The 18000-nt window shown below is 28.5% G+C and overlaps 2 protein-coding genes across 2 annotated transcripts; both read left to right on the top strand.

Moving 5' to 3' along the window:
- Nucleotides 1-1189: 1189 nt before the first annotated feature.
- LOC123296354 (transportin-1-like) lies at nucleotides 1190-3587 on the top strand. Its single transcript, XM_044877815.1, has 3 exons — nucleotides 1190-1211; nucleotides 2349-3464; nucleotides 3568-3587. Exons 1-3 carry the CDS (start codon nucleotides 1190-1192, stop codon nucleotides 3585-3587), a joined length of 1158 nt encoding a protein of 385 aa, XP_044733750.1.
- A 931-nt stretch (nucleotides 3588-4518) lies between these two features.
- LOC123295200 (enolase) lies at nucleotides 4519-6389 on the top strand. The gene is made up of 2 exons (XM_044876450.1): nucleotides 4519-4629; nucleotides 4818-6389. The coding sequence occupies exon 2, from the start codon at nucleotides 4852-4854 to the stop codon at nucleotides 6151-6153; it is 1302 nt and encodes a 433-aa protein (XP_044732385.1). The 5' UTR covers nucleotides 4519-4629; nucleotides 4818-4851; the 3' UTR covers nucleotides 6154-6389.
- The last annotated feature ends 11611 nt before the right edge of the window (nucleotides 6390-18000 follow it).

Below are 18000 nucleotides of genomic sequence, written 5' to 3'. Positions count from 1 at the left end.
TATGTATGTACTCTCTCATACTCGTGAGAGGCATTATGCGAAAGTGTGAATCAAAGACCGGGTGTATGATGATCCTAAATATTTGAAAATGATCTTAAACAAGAATTTTTAATTCATTCCATACATGGGGATTCAATTTTTTTGGAGAAAAATAACCGCGTGTAATATTCATCCAAATAGCACCACTCTCTTAGAACAAGGCTTATTGTTAATGTATTTGTACTCGGTTCAAATAAATAAAAATTTTATATTAAAAAACAAAAAAAACCTGTAATCTAAGATTTGAGAAGTAAATTGTACTTAAACTGAACGCTACATTACATTTACAATAAAAAATTATGATTATCAAATTAGTTTTGTAGAAGTCACTTTTATAGCTAGGGGGCTGATGGGAATTTTGATAAATGATTTCGCTGTTCTCGTTAATAAGGATATCTAAAAAAAAAAATGTTTTAACCCTTCTAGACTCGGTCGTCTTTCGTATCACAATCATTTTCCTTGTGATGAGAGAAAGTCTCACACTATTGCACCCGACAATTTACAGTCGGATAAAGGAATACATAGGAATACATAAAATAGCCATTCTTAGGGAGTCCTCAATAACAGCTTCGATTTTGATTTTTTTTTTTCAAAATGATTCTTTTTGTATATTATTTAAAATCAGAAACATTTTATAGGGGGGAAATAATCTGGAGGGGGAGAGAATATTAATTTTATACGGTAGGTGTCTTTTTAGAAAGGATTTTTGGAAATTCATCCTTTAAAATAAATACAGCAGCATTAAAATGTTATTTACACTCTTCATGTTTAATTAAGTTTAAATTTTAATCAACTTCTGCGAAACTATGAAATCATTAAAAAAAATTTCTGCCAACAGCCCCCTTACTATTATTTTTTTGAGTTTTCAAAATATTTAACTCATAATTCTAGAATGGATTACAAACAAATCAAACATTTCTAAAACGCTTTCAGAGTTTAGAACTTTTAGGAAATAATTTATAAAAAAAAAAAATAAAAAGATACGAATCAAATTTTTGTTTCTAAAATAAATGAACGAATCTCGATTTTTCAAATTGAAGTTAATTATTTTTTTTAATAAAATTTGAAGTACAAAAAAAAAAAGAAGCTTTCACACGAACTAGTAAAATTCACAAATTTTTGATCATAACTTTAATTGAAAAACATCGAGATGGTAATATTTTTTTATCATGGTAAGGTCTCATAATTCATTTGGTTTACACAAATTAGAGAAACATCTGTTTTGGACAAATTATGAGTAAAATTTTTTGTTGAATTTCTTTTTAAATATCATTTTTATGACTTTTTAATCATGTTGATGAAATCACACTCTTTAATTGCTTTTAAAAAGTATATTTATCGCTTTTTCCATTTATTTATTACGTAGCTACTGTCTTTTTATTTATATAAAAACAGGTGTTTTTCTAATTAGTTAATTATTTATTATTTAAAAATATGGGCCTTTTTTTTTAATTATATTTACAATTTCACGGCTAAATTAAAAAAAAAGTTTATTTTATGTTATCAGTGTAGATTTTGAAATATTTGAATAAAGACTGAAATTCATTCTTGTTTTCAACTTTTCATTTGGTTTTTCATTATTTATTTTTTTTCCAGATTTTATTTTCTTATTATTCATATGTCTTGAATAAAAAAAAAAACAACTGTTTTGAGCGACTGTAAAAAAGGACTTTTTTTCTATTTCTGAACATAGAAAAAAACAAAAAAACCAGGGTATTTCACTCGAAAAATTTAAGGTTACGTTAAAAAATGATAAAAATAAAATTTCGAGATTTGTTTACTGTCTAGAACTATTACATTTAACTTTGTTTGATAGGACGAGTATTTACGCCGTAAATCGCAAAAAACCGTTTGCCAACCCTTTAAACGCTACCCCTCTACACCGGCAAACATTCAGCTGTTGGATTTCTTACCCAACATAAGTAAGCCCTTGATCGAGCCATACCTGCTGAATTGGCCCTATAACGAATTGTTTTGTAAACTGATTACTTATTCAGTTAGGACGCTTAATCTAATATAGTTCAGGGCTAAACCAATTTTGAAATTCCGAATTGAAGAAAAATTCTTGGTTGTATATAGTTGGTGGGAAATTTAATACAATTTACAAGTAAATGAAAAAAAATTTAGGGAACTTGGAGAAAGTTCCGGAAGAAGGGTGGGGGACGTTAATTGTCGTTTTCAGAGATTTTTACGTAATTGAATTTGTTAAATTATGTATTTCAAATAAGCTACTAATAGAAAAATATATGTAAATTTATATTATTTCATTTATTGTATGCGATAAATAAATTTTTTTTTTCAAACTGCAGCTGCCCTGGATGTTCTTGCGAATGTATTCCGTGAAGATTTATTACCGGTTTTGATACCAATTTTAAAAGAAACACTCTTTCATCGATCGTGGATTGTTAAGGAATCGGGTATTTTAGCCTTAGGTGCAATCGCCGAAGGTTGTATGACGGGAATGGTAAATCATTTAACTGATTTAATACCATATTTAATAAATTGTTTAAGTGATAAAAAAGCGTTAGTTCGTGCAATCACTTGTTGGACCTTGAGTCGATATGCGCATTGGGTTCTAACACAACCACATGATCAATATTTAAAACCGTTATTAACGGAATTATTAAAACGGATTTTAGATCCGAATAAACGGGTTCAAGAAGCTGCATGTTCTGCATTCGCAACAATTGAAGAAGAAGCTTGTACCGAATTAGTTCCATATTTAGGTTTTATTTTAGAAACTTTGGTATTTGCTTTTGGTAAATATCAACATAAAAATTTATTAATCTTATACGATGCGATTGGAACTTTAGCGGATTCCGTTGGACATCATTTAAATAAACCCGAATATATTAATCTGTTAATGCCTCCGTTAATTAAAAAATGGAATATGTTGAAAGATGAAGATAAGGATTTATTTCCATTACTTGAATGTTTGTCGAGTGTTGCAACCGCTTTACAATCGGGATTTTTACCGTATTGTGAACCGGTTTTTCGACGTTGTATTTCTCTAATTGAACAAACGTTAAATCAATTTATAGCGAATACACAAAATCCCGAACAATTTGAACCGCCGGATAAAGATTTTATGATTGTGGCTTTGGATTTACTATCGGGGTTAACCGAGGGTTTAGACGGCCATATTGATAAATTGGTTGCGAATAGTAATATTATGCATTTATTATTTTCATGTATGCAAGATCCAATGCCGGAAGTACGACAATCTTCGTTTGCATTATTAGGTGATTTAACAAAAGCATGTTTTCAACATGTCCTACCCTGTATATCGGAATTCTTACCGATATTGGGACAAAATTTAAATCCTGAATTTATATCCGTATGTAATAATGCCACTTGGGCGATTGGTGAGATTAGTATAAAATTAGGAGCCGACACAAAACCGTATGTTCAACAAAAAAACCAGGGTATTTCACTCGAAAAATTTAAGGTTACGTTAAAAAATGATAAAAATAAAATTTCGAGATTTGTTTACTGTCTAGAACTATTACATTTAACTTTGTTTGATAGGACGAGTATTTACGCCGTAAATCGCAAAAAACCGTTTGCCAACCCTTTAAACGCTACCCCTCTACACCGGCAAACATTCAGCTGTTGGATTTCTTACCCAACATAAGTAAGCCCTTGATCGAGCCATACCTGCTGAATTGGCCCTATAACGAATTGTTTTGTAAACTGATTACTTATTCAGTTAGGACGCTTAATCTAATATAGTTCAGGGCTAAACCAATTTTGAAATTCCGAATTGAAGAAAAATTCTTGGTTGTATATAGTTGGTGGGAAATTTAATACAATTTACAAGTAAATGAAAAAAAATTTAGGGAACTTGGAGAAAGTTCCGGAAGAAGGGTGGGGGACGTTAATTGTCGTTTTCAGAGATTTTTACGTAATTGAATTTGTTAAATTATGTATTTCAAATAAGCTACTAATAGAAAAATATATGTAAATTTATATTATTTCATTTATTGTATGCGATAAATAAATTTTTTTTTTCAAACTGACTTTAGCAATTACCATACAGACATTAACAAAGTACAATTAAAATACAATTCAAAAGGTTTCATAAGTTAAATACCCCAAAAATACAAATTAAATGCCAATAATTATCCAATATATTTGGTGGAATACCTTGCTAAATTAAAAGTACTTCGACCTCCAAGCCGATAGATGGCAAATTTTTTTTGAAAAGTTGTAGTTTTCATTTTATCCGACATATTATTCTTTAAAGTGACCCGTAAAGCGACATCCCTCACTGTATTAGAGATTTATATTTAATATCCTGTAAAAATATATTTTCCAAACTAGTGACATCTATTTTCGTACTTGTAAACTTCTAATAAAGGTTACTGCAAAGTGTTCAAATGAAGTTTTCTTTATTTTCTCTTACAAACTAAAAGAAAATGAAAATAGGGGGATCCAAAGCTTCAGTAAATGCCTCACCATAGTTTCACCTTGATTTGACATTGTCCGACGTGCCCTTATTAGCATCTATGAACACTAGCAACTCATATCAGTACAAACCGCACACCAACGAAGTTCCTCGACAAATTTTTTAATTTTTCATTTTATTTTGTAAGCATTTTCTATTTTATTAATTTTTTTTTGTTATATTTTTTAAACATGTTTTCCATTTTACGAAGATCACGTTTTTTGTGGTAAAAATTTATAATTCAAAATTGTTTTGTTTTTGACATGTTTTCTGGCTGAAAAAAATACGAAAATTTCTGTTCTTATTTAAATAAAATTTATTTTGTTTTTAGGACACAATCATTTCGAACATACACAGCAACAAAAATGCCGATTAAAAGTGTATACGCCCGTCAAATTTACGATTCCCGTGGTAATCCAACTGTTGAAGTTGACCTTGTCACCGATTTAGGATTATTTCGTGCGGCTGTTCCATCCGGTGCCAGTACTGGTGTACATGAAGCTTTAGAATTACGTGATCAAATCAAAGAACATTATATGGGCAAAGGTGTAACAAAAGCTGTGGATAATGTTAATAAATGTATTGCTCCAGAATTATTGAAACAAAATTTTGAAGTCACCCAACAAACGGAAATCGATGAATTTCTCATCAAATTAGATGGAACTGAAAATAAATCAAAGTTTGGTGCAAATGCAATTCTTGGTGTATCGATGGCTGTATGTAAAGCTGGTGCAGCGAAAAAAGGTGTTCCATTATACCGGCATATCGCCGCGTTAGCCGGTAACAACAATCTCATTTTACCAGTGCCTGCGTTAAATGTTATTAACGGTGGCTCACATTCTGGTAACAAACTTGCCTTCCAAGAATTCATGATTTTACCAACCGGTGCCTCTAGTTTCAGTGAAGCCATGAAAATGGGCTCAGAAATTTATCACAATTTAAAAAATGTTATCAAAGGTAAATTTGGTTTGGATGCGACAGCTGTGGGAGATGAAGGTGGTTTTGCCCCAAATATTGGAGATAACACCGAAGGTTTGGAATTATTAAAAGAAGCTATTGAACGGGCTGGATACACTGGAAAAGTTGAAATTGGTATGGATGTTGCCGCTTCCGAATTCTATAAAGAATCCAAATACGATTTGGACTTTAAAAATCCAAATTCTGACCCAACAAAATGGTTGACTGTAGAACAATTGACATCGTTGTATCAAAATTTGGTGAATTCATATCCTTTGGCAACAATTGAAGATCCCTTCGATCAAGATCATTGGGATGCATGGAGTAGTTTCACTGCATCCGTGAATATTCAAGTAGTCGGTGATGATTTAACTGTCACCAATCCAAAACGTATCCAAACCGCTATTGAGAAGAAATCATGTAATTGTTTACTTTTGAAAGTCAATCAAATTGGTACCGTTACTGAATCCATTAAAGCACATTTATTGGCCAAAGAAAATGGTTGGGGTACCATGGTATCACATCGTTCTGGTGAAACTGAAGATACATTTATTGCTGATTTAGTTGTGGGTTTGAGCACGGGACAAATTAAAACTGGCGCACCATGTCGCTCTGAACGATGTGCCAAATACAATCAAATTTTACGTATTGAAGAGGAATTAGGTGCGGCTGCTAAATATGCTGGTAAAAATTTTAGACGGCCACAATAAGTTCCATATTCCGCGGATTTTGGTTTTTGTGCTCATATCCACAAAATTTTTTTCTATTTATTTTTTTTTTCTCGTGTAGTAATATCGATTATCAAGATAATATATGTAATTCAAATTAATTTTCTAGAGTATTCTAGAATATTATTTAAGTTCATTCTATTGAATGACACACTTGTTGAGTAATTTTACATCTGTATTAAATGATCAATTTTGGAAATAAATTTTTTCAAACTTTTTTTAAGTTTTGTCATTTTGAAGCCCATATGGATTTTATTTTCAGATTTAAGGGTTTTATTGCTTGAACTGCTGTGAAATCCAATTTTCGACAAAATTTAACCAATTTTTTTTTTTTTGAATTAATGCCAAAGTTCTTTATATTTTGACGTAAATTGATCAAAATTGGGAACTAAGGTATTAATTATCACGCGTTCTAAATGGTGAAAATTTGGAATTTAATAAAAAGCCCTATTCCTAGCCTGTGAAAAAAAAATTGTTTAAACTCTGTCGAAAAGTGGGTTTCGAAATAAAGGTTTAATCTATGTAAATTGTTATTTAGTCCCCTGGCTCAGTAAAATTTCAATAGTATGTAGGTCCATCAAGATATTTCACCCAAACTTATTTTTTTGTTTAGATATAGACGAACTTTTGGAACTCTTCAAATTTCACTTTGAAGTTTATCGTTTGGTCGAACTGAGTGATCTCCAGGTAGCCACCTAGAGATGCTGAATGTCTGGATATAGCTCATTAAAATGAGCGTAGATGAATATTGATTCTTAGTTCCTGGACTATAATGACACTTGTGTCACCTTTAGCGAACACCTATCAGAATATCACGTGCAAATTTAAATTTCTTGATAATTTATCAGTTCGACATTAAATTGTCCTCTAGTTTTAAATATTAGATATTAAAATATATCCTTCATAAACAAAATGAAAATTACCCCATTTTAAAATCAATAATTATTAAAATAATATTCAAATTAGGATTATTTTGAAAATTCTTTAGAGGTTTAGAGCTGTATCAAATTCATATCTCGATGATCATGAATCGTATTCTTTGGCTGAAATAATCGTTGTAAATTTTAGATAATTTTAAGAACTTATTATTTGAAAATTGAGCTCGGTAGAGCTCATTCCTCCAGAGCCCTAAATTTAAGAGAGGATTCTGGGTGGAGCGAAGCCAGATCTAGATCTTTAAAAACATTTCAAATAGGTAGTGGTTTCTTTCAAAGTCAAGTCTCTGTTCGACTAAAACATAACCAATTTAGTTTCAGTCTTTTCGAAATAATAGTGAAATGAGAGACAAATTATGACCAAAATAATAATTTAACGATAGCAAAAAAGAACATTAGACGAATCCAACAAATAAATGCTTCATCAACGAAGTATTACATACTAGACATCTAGTGGTTGATATTTTGACATAGCGGTGTTGCAAAATTATTCCGTTTTTGTATCCAATTATTCTATCTGGCAGCCGTGGTTATTACTTTTATGGTTTTTATTGACTAAAAGCAACGACTTTATCAATATACTCATAGTAATGTACAGATGGCAGTAGCTACCATACCTCTGTCGGTAAGAGTGGCAGGATTATGTCGATTCATCTGGTGGCTTACTAACAAAATAAATTATAAGACACAAACCTCCATAAATTGATTTCATGCTACTATAGGCAACTACTGTTACATTCAAATTAAAATATTGCCAGCACTAATGCATTTTACCATTTCTCTTATTTTGAAATTATTATTTCAACAATTGCTTTGAAAAGTTTATTTAAAATTAAAGTTAAAATCCTTTTTAATTTCTGAGATGTTTTTAATAGGATATGGGCAATTCTGTCACTGCTCATGTCACGCTCAGGTAACATCAGTAGATGGTAGAAAAAAACACAATTCCCCTTCCTCGAAACCACCACGTTTTGCAATTTGTAGGGGATAATTTATTTTCAAAAAATCATGAATTTTGGTATTTAAGGGTATATATATATCTGAATTTGAAAAAATTAACTATTTCTAGAACGATAAAGGAATTTCTTTTCATCGGGAAAAAATTGAAATCAAAGGCAAAGAAATGAACTCAAATTTTATTAACAATAGACATTTATTTAATTTTTTTTATATTTCTCATAAATTTTAGTTTGTCCAATATAAGGTTTTTTTTATTTTAGTTGTTAATTTTTTTTTTGGAACATTATTTACAAAATTATATTTATTTTTGGCAAGAATTTACAAATAATTGAAATAATTTTTTAATAATTATTTTTCTTTCAAACAAAATAATCAACAAAATTATTTTAATTTATTAAAAAATACCTACAAGATTTATAATTTTTTTTATATATAATTTGTTTAAATTTTTAACTAAAGATTATTCAATCAGTTTTAAAGCTCCATTTAGCTAAATTCCAAAAATTCTGAAAGTGCAAATCTATTGGGTAGTAGAGGAAAAGTTTGAAATAAATAGTCAAACATTTTTTAGTTTATAAATCTTTTCTAACTTCGACGGTTTTGGAGGGAAGCTCATGGGGGCCATAAAGCAATATATCGGGATGTTAATCTTCAACGGACGAACAAACGGATTGATTGAAGAGTTTATTGATTCAAAAATTTTCGTCTACAGATCGAATAATCTCTAATAAAGTATGCTTTAACGAACTAATAGTTTTCGTTAGGCTCTATTATATGAAAATATAATTTTCCGATTAAAAATTTATAAAAGAAAATAAAAAAAGACTTTTGGAGATGTTTAAAAATTTGATATAAATATTTTTTTTTGGACTACACAATTTTTTCTTCTAGAATAAATAGGTTTTCTTTTGTTTCCTAAAATAAAGTGTGCTGTACACGTAGCATATATTAGTACTAATTGTATATAAATCGATACGTCTATAGCACACTACTCAATATATTATTAATATATATTTTAAAATTTTTAACAATATTCATATTTTTTTTAGAATTATATTTTTGCTTTTTATTTTTATACATTGAATATTTACAGAATTCTTAGAAATTTTATTTTTTTCGGAATATATCATATGCTTGGGCTCAAAAGTATATGATATATTACTTAGAGTTTTCTAAATGCTTCTTTTACTAGGTGAAAAATGTTCCCACTTCTTAAGTAATTGGTTTTTTTGTTTTTAGTTAGGTATATATATATATATATTGCTTGAATATACAAAAAATGTATAAATTCCGAAAATAAAATCCAGGATATCAAATTCTGGATATGTTTAAGTGGCAACATGAAGTTCAATTTCAGCCTGTCGTTTGTCGATTTGAGGCTGTTGTGCAATTTTTAAGATGTTGGTAAATTTCTTTCATTAGTATTGGGCTGGTTTGTGAGTTTGCGGTTCAAAAATACCGACACTACAAACCTTGGTTCCTTTCCAAACCTTTTGATTCATATTTTCAACTCTGCGTATTTGATACGAAATTATTTATTATTAATATACCGGGTGTCTACCTTAAGTTGGCTACATATGGAAAACTTTTGTATTATAAGGTTTACGGAAAAAAGTTATTCTTTATAAAAGTCTCTGCTTTTGAAAATATTAGCATTCAGCTATTCATTCTTTACATCGAATGTACATGATGTCACAAATTGAAAAAGTTCGACAGGAATGTTAATGAACGTTTAGAAATGTAGATAATTTAGAACAAATATTACGGGAAACGGTTTAAGAAATCACTCCTCTCAGATATGTAGGAGTGTATTTAAACAATTTTGTAAAAGAACAATTACATGTATAGAATACGAGGGTGGATACGTTGAGACAAAAACGAACTGCAGATTTACTTCCGTCAACTGTTCTTACTTACATCAACAATAATAATTGTAACATAACGTATGTAAAATAAATTTTTGTATTAATTATTTTGTTATAAATGTTTCAAATTAGCAAATAAGTATTTTAATTTCGATGACTGATTAATTTGTATTTTTTTTTTTTTTAATGTTTGTTACCTCAGAACTTTTGACTGGGTGAACCGATTTTGATGATTCTTTATCTGTTTGAAAGCTGGTGCTTCCCGTTTGGTCCCATTTCATTTTGGTACAGTTGTGACAACGGCATCCATGAGAAAACCATAAAAGTCTTAAATTTGCATTAAGTTTGCACGACAATAAGACGAATAGCTCAATATCACTTCGATGATTCTGTTTTTAGTGACAAGTTAGTGAGTGTACTTCAGATTCACTAAAAATCACAAAATAAAAAAACTTTTAACAAAAAGAAAACCGACTTCAAAAGGAAAACTTTTCCAAAATATATTAAAATGCACTAAAAAGTAAAAAAATAACGATAATATAATGTAGTTAAATTCTTGTTATTTTTGGAGTCGGTGTCAGCCAAGGAAACAACTCTTACAGAACAGTTTTTTACATTAGCTTAGCTGACACCGACTCCAAAAATAACAAGAATTTAACTACATTATATTATCGTTATTTTTTTACTTTTTAGTGCATTTTAATATATTTTGGAAAAGTTTTCCTTTTGAAGTCGGTTTTCTTTTTGTTAAAAGTTTTTTTTATATAAGTACGATTTGCAAAATTTAATTTAAAATTGAAGTGCTCAAAATATTCCTATCGTTAACAATTCATTCCTTGTTAGCAGTTATATTCAGTTAGTTTTTGCCTCAACGTATTCACCTTCGTGTTCCCACATGTAATTGTTATTTTACCAAATTGTTTAAAAACACTCCTACCCATTTCGAGAGTGTTTTATTGAACCGTTTCCCTTATTATCTGTTTTAAATTATCTACATTTCTAAACGACCATTAACATTCTTATCGAACTTTCTCAATTCGTGGACACCCCGTACGTTCGATGTCAAGAGTGAATAGCTGAATATACATTTCTGAAAAAGTCAAAATAGAAGCCATATTTGTTAACATTTTGCCTCAGTTTTTTCGACTATTGACTGAAGGCATGAAATTTTCTAAAGTTCTATTAATATGTATTAAATTTTTAATTCTGTTTGGTTTGAACTTCACAATGTTAAGTTTATTGAAACTAATCTTTGAAAAACAATTCAAAACAGAAAGTACATGTTACGTACACTGTTAAAAATTTCAGTAGCAATTTTACAAAAACATTATTGGAAGCTCTAACGCACAATGGTTTGATAAAAATACAATTCTGCTTTGTGAATTTCCTAACTAAGAATATAATATATTTCCAAATAAATTATTGTAAAATCACAATAAAAGTTATTCTAAAATTCTTTTATTATTACAATTGAAAATAAATTGAATTATTAATCAACTATTTTTGTAACATTGCTATAATCTTTTTTACAATCAATAAATAAATTTTCGAATTTTTTTAACAATATAGGCAAAGAATACAGATACATATGTATCTGTATTATTTATGTTATGTATCTGTATTCTTTAATATAGGTTAACCAAAATTTGTTGTAATTTATACATAATTTGAGGGCATTTTTAAGAAAAATAAAAAATTTATATTTAGTGCAAGTTTAATAATAATTAATTTAGGTATTTACAAACATAATTTAAAGTTATTATGTACAATAAAATATATAAAGTGTTTTCCATTAAGAGTAGTCGAAGATTAAATTTAAAATTAAACAAGTTGATTTTAAGAGAGATACTTTTGAGAGAAATTTTTGTATTTGAAAGAATATTTTATGAGATTTTCTGTGACATAATACTAGCCAAATGGTAGTCACCTTTTCGCTGCACAGCGCTTATATGAGAAATACAACTCTTCTGTAATTGGAAGAAATAGATCGGTATCGAAGGGACTCGTTGGACCCCACGTTTGGAAATCGTTCGATTATACTGTTTGGTTATTTACCAAATCAATAGGTTTATATTGTCTTATCAAACGATGTATAGTTGACTTACATTGCTGATATTAGCCAATGGTAAACGTGTAGTAAATGATAGTAGCTCGCACGAAATTTGAAAATGGTGAAAAATAGAAACTATGTTCTTAAAAATATGCCCGATACCCTGTTGGATTCGGAATGATGTCCAAAAAAATGTTCTGGAAGCGTTTTTTAGCATATATATTCCGAATCCATCGAGTTATCGCACATATTTTTAAGAGCATTATCTCTATTTTTCACCATTTTCAACTTGTGGATCAGACTAATATAGGTAGGTAATGTTTCATGATGATTTTTCCAATATTAATTATATTGGCACAACTTCTTTGGTATAACTTTAAAGTTCGGACACTTTTAATGGAAAACTCTCAATCAATTACATTAATTAACAGACATATTTAATATTTTTATTAATTTAAATTTAGAATTTTGTAGGCTTTTTGTTTTTTTAAATATATTTTTTATTTACTTTAGGTTTTTTTTTTTTTTTGAATTTATACAAAAATAAACAGAATTTTACATTTAATAATTAATTTATATATATATTATACAGGGCGTTCTGTTATTAATTGCAGATCGTGGGCCAACGGAATAAGCTCATAAAGACGAATGAAAAAGTCATTTACCAATTTTGGATCTGAGCCCTAATTTGGGCGCTACAGGTATGACAAAAATTGATAAATTGGTAAATTCACTGGCTATCATTCGATAACCAGTAGCCAATGATAATCAGTAGATATTAATAAATGTCATTTGATAATATTCAACTAAAGAAGGGGGTATGAACTGATTTCAATTGGATTATATTATTTTGAAAAAAACATTTAAAAAAAACTATTATATTATTTCATTGGTTTGGTCAATTCCCACTTTTTTTTATTATTATATTTTTGCAAGAAAACATTAGATTCTTAGTAAAAAAACAAATAACGTCACAAAGAAGGCGTTTTTTGTTTATTTACGCTAAATTAAAAACACTCTTTTTGTGACGTAATTTGTTTTTTTACTAATAATGTAATGTTTTCTTGCAAAAATATAATAATAATAAAAAGTGGGAATTGAACAAACCAATGAAATAATATAATGGTTTTGTTTAAATGTTTTTTTCAAAATAATATAACCCAATTGAAATCAGTTCATACCCCTTCTTTAGTTGAATAATATCTAATGACATTTATTAATATCTACTGATTATCATTGGCTACTGGTTATCGAATGATAACCAGTGAATTTACTAATTTATCAATTTTTGTCATACCTGTAGCGCCCAAATTAGGGCTCAGATCCAAAATTGGTAAATGACTTTTTTCTTCGTCTTTATGGGCTTATTCTGTAGGCCCACGATCTGCAGTTAATGACAGAACGTCCTGTATATATATATATTATATATGTTGTATATATATATAATTTTTTTTTTTGCAATCAGTCAATTATTTATATTTTAATTTACAATTTTTAATAACATTTATTAATATTAAAAGATTAATTAATTTATTCATATTTTTATTTTAAAATTAATACCTCGTATCTCCAGTACCTATATAATTTTATTTATTAATAATTTATTAAAAAAAAAAAAAATTTTAAAAATGAATTATTTCGGATAATAGGCTGGGTGGTATGGGTATTTTAAGTGAATGTTCGCTCATTAATTTTTGGAATAGAAGTTTGTTCAAAATTTTAAAACTCGAATAATATTTTTTATTTAGGAAATATTTTGGAATACGTCTGAATAAATTTATCAAATTAATATATACAAAGTTTGCTGTAATTGATTGCAGAACTTACCAAATTTCGATCTGAGGCCTAATTTCCGAGCTATAATTAACCAAATTAATTAATAAATTTATCCAATGACAGAGCACTTAGAAATAGAAGGATGTCTCTATCGTTGCGATTAATTATCAAATTATCCATCTCACTTTTAAATTTTAGCAACGTCATACGAGTTAAATTACAAAAAGTAGGTGGCGTTAAAGTATCAAAAAAAGGGTTTTTCACGATTTTCATTGAGAAAAAATGATGTTTTTGTAAAAGTGTAAATGAGAAAGTTGTTTGACTCAAAATTAGCTTCAACTTTTATTTAAACAATTTTTATGAAAAACTGACCGTTTCCGAGCTATAGTAAAACAATGTATGTTTAAAATAAACCAAGAAAATAAAAAGGAAATCAAGTACTCCTTTTCAAAATTTTAAAAAACTTAACTTTCAGATTTTTTAGCAAGCTGTATTTCCAAAACGGTAAGTTTTACAAAAAAATTGTTTAAATAAAAGTTGAAGCAAATTTTGAGTCAAACAACTTTTTTATTTACACTTTTACAAAAACATCATTTTTTCTTAATGAAAATCGTGAAAAACCCTTTTTTTGATACTTTAACGCCACCTACTTTTTGTAATTTAACTCGTATGACGTTGCTCCAATGACATAAAATGTAGCTGACAGTGTCTTCTATATTTTTTATTTGAAAAAATTTTCCCTTAAACCAATAGATTCCGAGAAAAACGCATTCCAAATTTTTTTCCCCCATTTTTTTGGATTTTCTCAAAAACAGCGGAACGAAAAATTCTCTTAATTTTTTTTAAAGTTATTTACATGCCCCCCTAATGATCTATAACCTCAGAGTCACTATTGTAATATTTTCCAGGTCCGGCCTTTTTTTTGTCTATATTGACTGAATGATTATTGGATAAATTTATTAATTGATTTGGTTAGGTATCTTGGAAATTAGGCTTCAGAAATTTTTCAATCGTCTTTATAGGCTTATGTAGCAAGTGAAGAGTTCTGCAGTCAATTACAGAACACCTTGTATATTTAAGTTGCCATTATTTGATGAGAATAATAAAAAATAATTTTCTAATAAACAATTTTCTAAATAATTTGAATAATAATTGTTTTAAAATTTTTAATGAATAATTGCATGATAATTATTCAACAAAAAGGTTTGCCCAGATTTAATTTAATATTAGTATAGTAATGAAAATTAAAAGTTTATCGATACTACTTTAGTTTACCTGGGTTTAGGTAAATATGAGACGTGCTTATTAGATAATAGCTTAAAGGATCATCCTCATTTTATTATATTAAGTACCTACACAAAAGGAATGGAAGGAAGAATTAATTTGAAATAATTTTATAAAGTAATATGTTTGATAAATTTATTAATAATTATTTTGGTATGATTATCACGTATTTAGATTTCAACTACAAAGCTAACAAATTTAAATCTATTTATCAATTGTTTTTTATTTGTAGCTTTACATGCGATATTCAGTAAAAAAAGATTTGAGAATGTACAAGCACCAAAGCAATTTTAAATAAAAAGCCTGATTTTTTTATATAGAAAATTTTAGGGAGAGTTGCCAAATTATTTAAATAAATAAATGACTTTAAAAGTAGGCATATTTAACATTGTTTTTATGGTTTTCATAGATTTCTCCAAAACTAGTCGGTGCAAATTAAAAAAAAAAGTTAAAATCTTTATAAATTATTGAAAACAAAAAACACCCGTTGTGACGACTAACTAATTAAAGATTTATAAGCAAGATAGTGAGGACAGAAATTAAAAAAAATATATTTCAATTTTGATGTTGAATTATGTTAATATAACTTTACAATATAAGACGAAAAGTAATAATACAATTTTCGATATCTGGACTAATTTTCAAAATATCGAAAATAGAAAATTTTATTTAAATATTTAGCTTTCGATATTTCAAAAACCAAGGCAGCCATCGAAAAATTGTACTCTTATTTTTCGTCTACATTCATGAGGATATAACAAAGTTAGTCATCGAAGTTGAAAATAAGATACAAATAATTTCAACCCTAAATCTAAAATTTCCTTGGTGCTCGTATTACCTTAAGTGGTAATCTTTTTGGCTAAAATACTTCCTGATTTACGTCGAAACATCTTATTGAACAAACCTTTATTATTATTCAAATTAAGATGAACATTTTTGTGCTCTGTATGCTAAAATATATCTCCTTCAGGACCCACAGTAAAACATTTTTTCTCTCGTAGGAGATATAACTCAAACATAATCTTAACTAGCCATCGGTTTTACTTTATTATAAAAAATTTCAATCCATTAGGTCGATAGTTTAGTTTTGTGAAAAATATTTTTATTAATTAAAGTGATTGAATTTTGTCGAATTTTATTTCGGGATTGGCTAAAGATTAAAATTTTTTATAAACATACAAAATTTCCAAAATAAACTCATTTTTCCATTAAAAAAATTCACACTTTGAAACAGAAGTCTTAGAAAACAATTATTTTTCGATTTTTTGTTTTTTGATTGTACTTCACGAAAATTATAAATTTTTTTTATACATATAATTATGTACAATAATTACAAATATATTAAATATTATTGCTAAACTGTTGCTAGGATCGAATAGATCCGACCTAAATCGTAGATTGTTTCTTGTTTTTTTTTTTTTGGACCTCGAACTTGTAAATACTACAATTTAGAACGTTCTACTCGCTTCTATAATATTTTGTAAGGCGGGTCTCACATCAGTACTAAAGATTATTATTTTCATTTAGCAATAAAAAAAACGTCGATATGTCTAATTCTAGAAGAAATATTTAAAAAAAAAAAACAAAAATGCTTAGCTGCAAAAATTTGGCATTTAGTTTTTTATAAAGCGACAATAAAAAAAAATTGAGAAAATTTAAGAAATAATAAAAATAATATTCGAAGAAAAATTAATATAATGTGTGGGGAAACTCACGACTCGAATTTAATGTTTCAATTTACAATAAAAATTTTTTCTAATACAAACAATAATAGGGTGTCTCCCATGTCGATCCTTTAAGTGTCAAAATTGCCCACTTTTCTGTCTATTTTAAAATTTTTACTCTGGCGTTTTGGAATTACCGCTATCTTGGGAGAATAATTAAAAAAAAGTCGGCGAATCGAATTATGCCACACTTTATTTCCTTTAACCAACACAACGACTCATTATTGATTTAACCGAGAAGCTACGAAAAACCAATTTCGGGAAAAAATTATTTATATAAATAAATTTGTCGATATTTAAGGAAGTTCCAGCGCGGTGACTACTCTAAAACTACTTTTCGACAGAATTTAACCAATGTTTTTTCACAGCCTAAGAATAGGGCTGGCTTATCATTAAATCTCTAAGATTCAGGAATTTTGACATTTTTGAACGCGATATCATTAATGCTCTGAGTTTGGAATTTTGATCAATTTACGTCAAAATGATGAACTTTGGCATTAATTATCTCGCATTCTGACTTGAGATTTAATAGTAAGCTCTATTCTTATCCTGCGAAAAAAAATTAATAAAATTCTGTCAAAAATTAGGTTTTACAGTAGTTACCTCGCTGGAACTTCCTTAATATTAACGTGAACTACGACCTAAGAGTCCTTTTTAGCCCTATTTGAGAAATCTCATCACTAGTCAGGACTATTTTCTCATAGAGCGGAAGTTCTTAAACATATTTTTTCTACCGCGCCCACTTCGAGAATAAATCATTTTTCAGCGCCCTCTAAAACGTTTTATACCAGTCTTATCCCATACATTTATCCTATAGAAATTACTTTAGGCCCCCCCCCTGTGGGTTTTTAGTACCCACAAAAAGGCGTTATCGCCCACTTTGAGAAAGACTGTTATAGGGGATTTGATCCTGCGAATTATATATTGAAAGGGAGAAAATTTCACTTTGAACTGAAATATTCACTTTACACTCAACCTGTAGTCTCCAAAATTTGCAATTAATTTGATTTTTCAGGATCAGTAATTTGGATTGTATTTTTAGTATGACAAAAATCGCTAGCAGCGATCTAATTTGAGCCAATTTTTTGTTTGGTTGGTTTTTTGGGTCTGTTGGTAAGAGCTAACGACAGCCGTATAGTGACAAATGGTGACAATTACAATGATTATTCATGATTAGTGATTTGAGAAGATAATCTGTTTCGCATGAAACGAAGATTTAAACATTGATTTGTTCA

This window comes from Chrysoperla carnea, chromosome 3 (assembly GCF_905475395.1).
Source record: "Chrysoperla carnea chromosome 3, inChrCarn1.1, whole genome shotgun sequence".
Classification (NCBI taxonomy): Eukaryota; Metazoa; Arthropoda; class Insecta; order Neuroptera; family Chrysopidae; genus Chrysoperla; species Chrysoperla carnea.
The sequence above is the reverse complement of the archived record's forward strand: the minus strand, read 5'-3'. Positions and strand labels throughout refer to the sequence as shown.

Bases quoted from the DNA above. Each gene is read 5' to 3' on its own strand.
- LOC123296354 (XM_044877815.1), top strand. From the start codon at position 1,190: ATGGTAATATTTTTTTATCATG. The intron at 1,212-2,348 runs GTAAGGTCTCAT...TTCAAACTGCAG, and splicing joins GGTAATATTTTTTTATCATG to CTGCCCTGGATGTTCTTGCG. The intron at 3,465-3,567 runs GTATTTCACTCG...TTTGTTTGATAG, and splicing joins TGTTCAACAAAAAAACCAGG to GACGAGTATTTACGCCGTAA.
- LOC123295200 (XM_044876450.1), top strand. From the start codon at position 4,852: ATGCCGATTAAAAGTGTATACGCCCGTCAAATTTACGATTCCCGTGGT.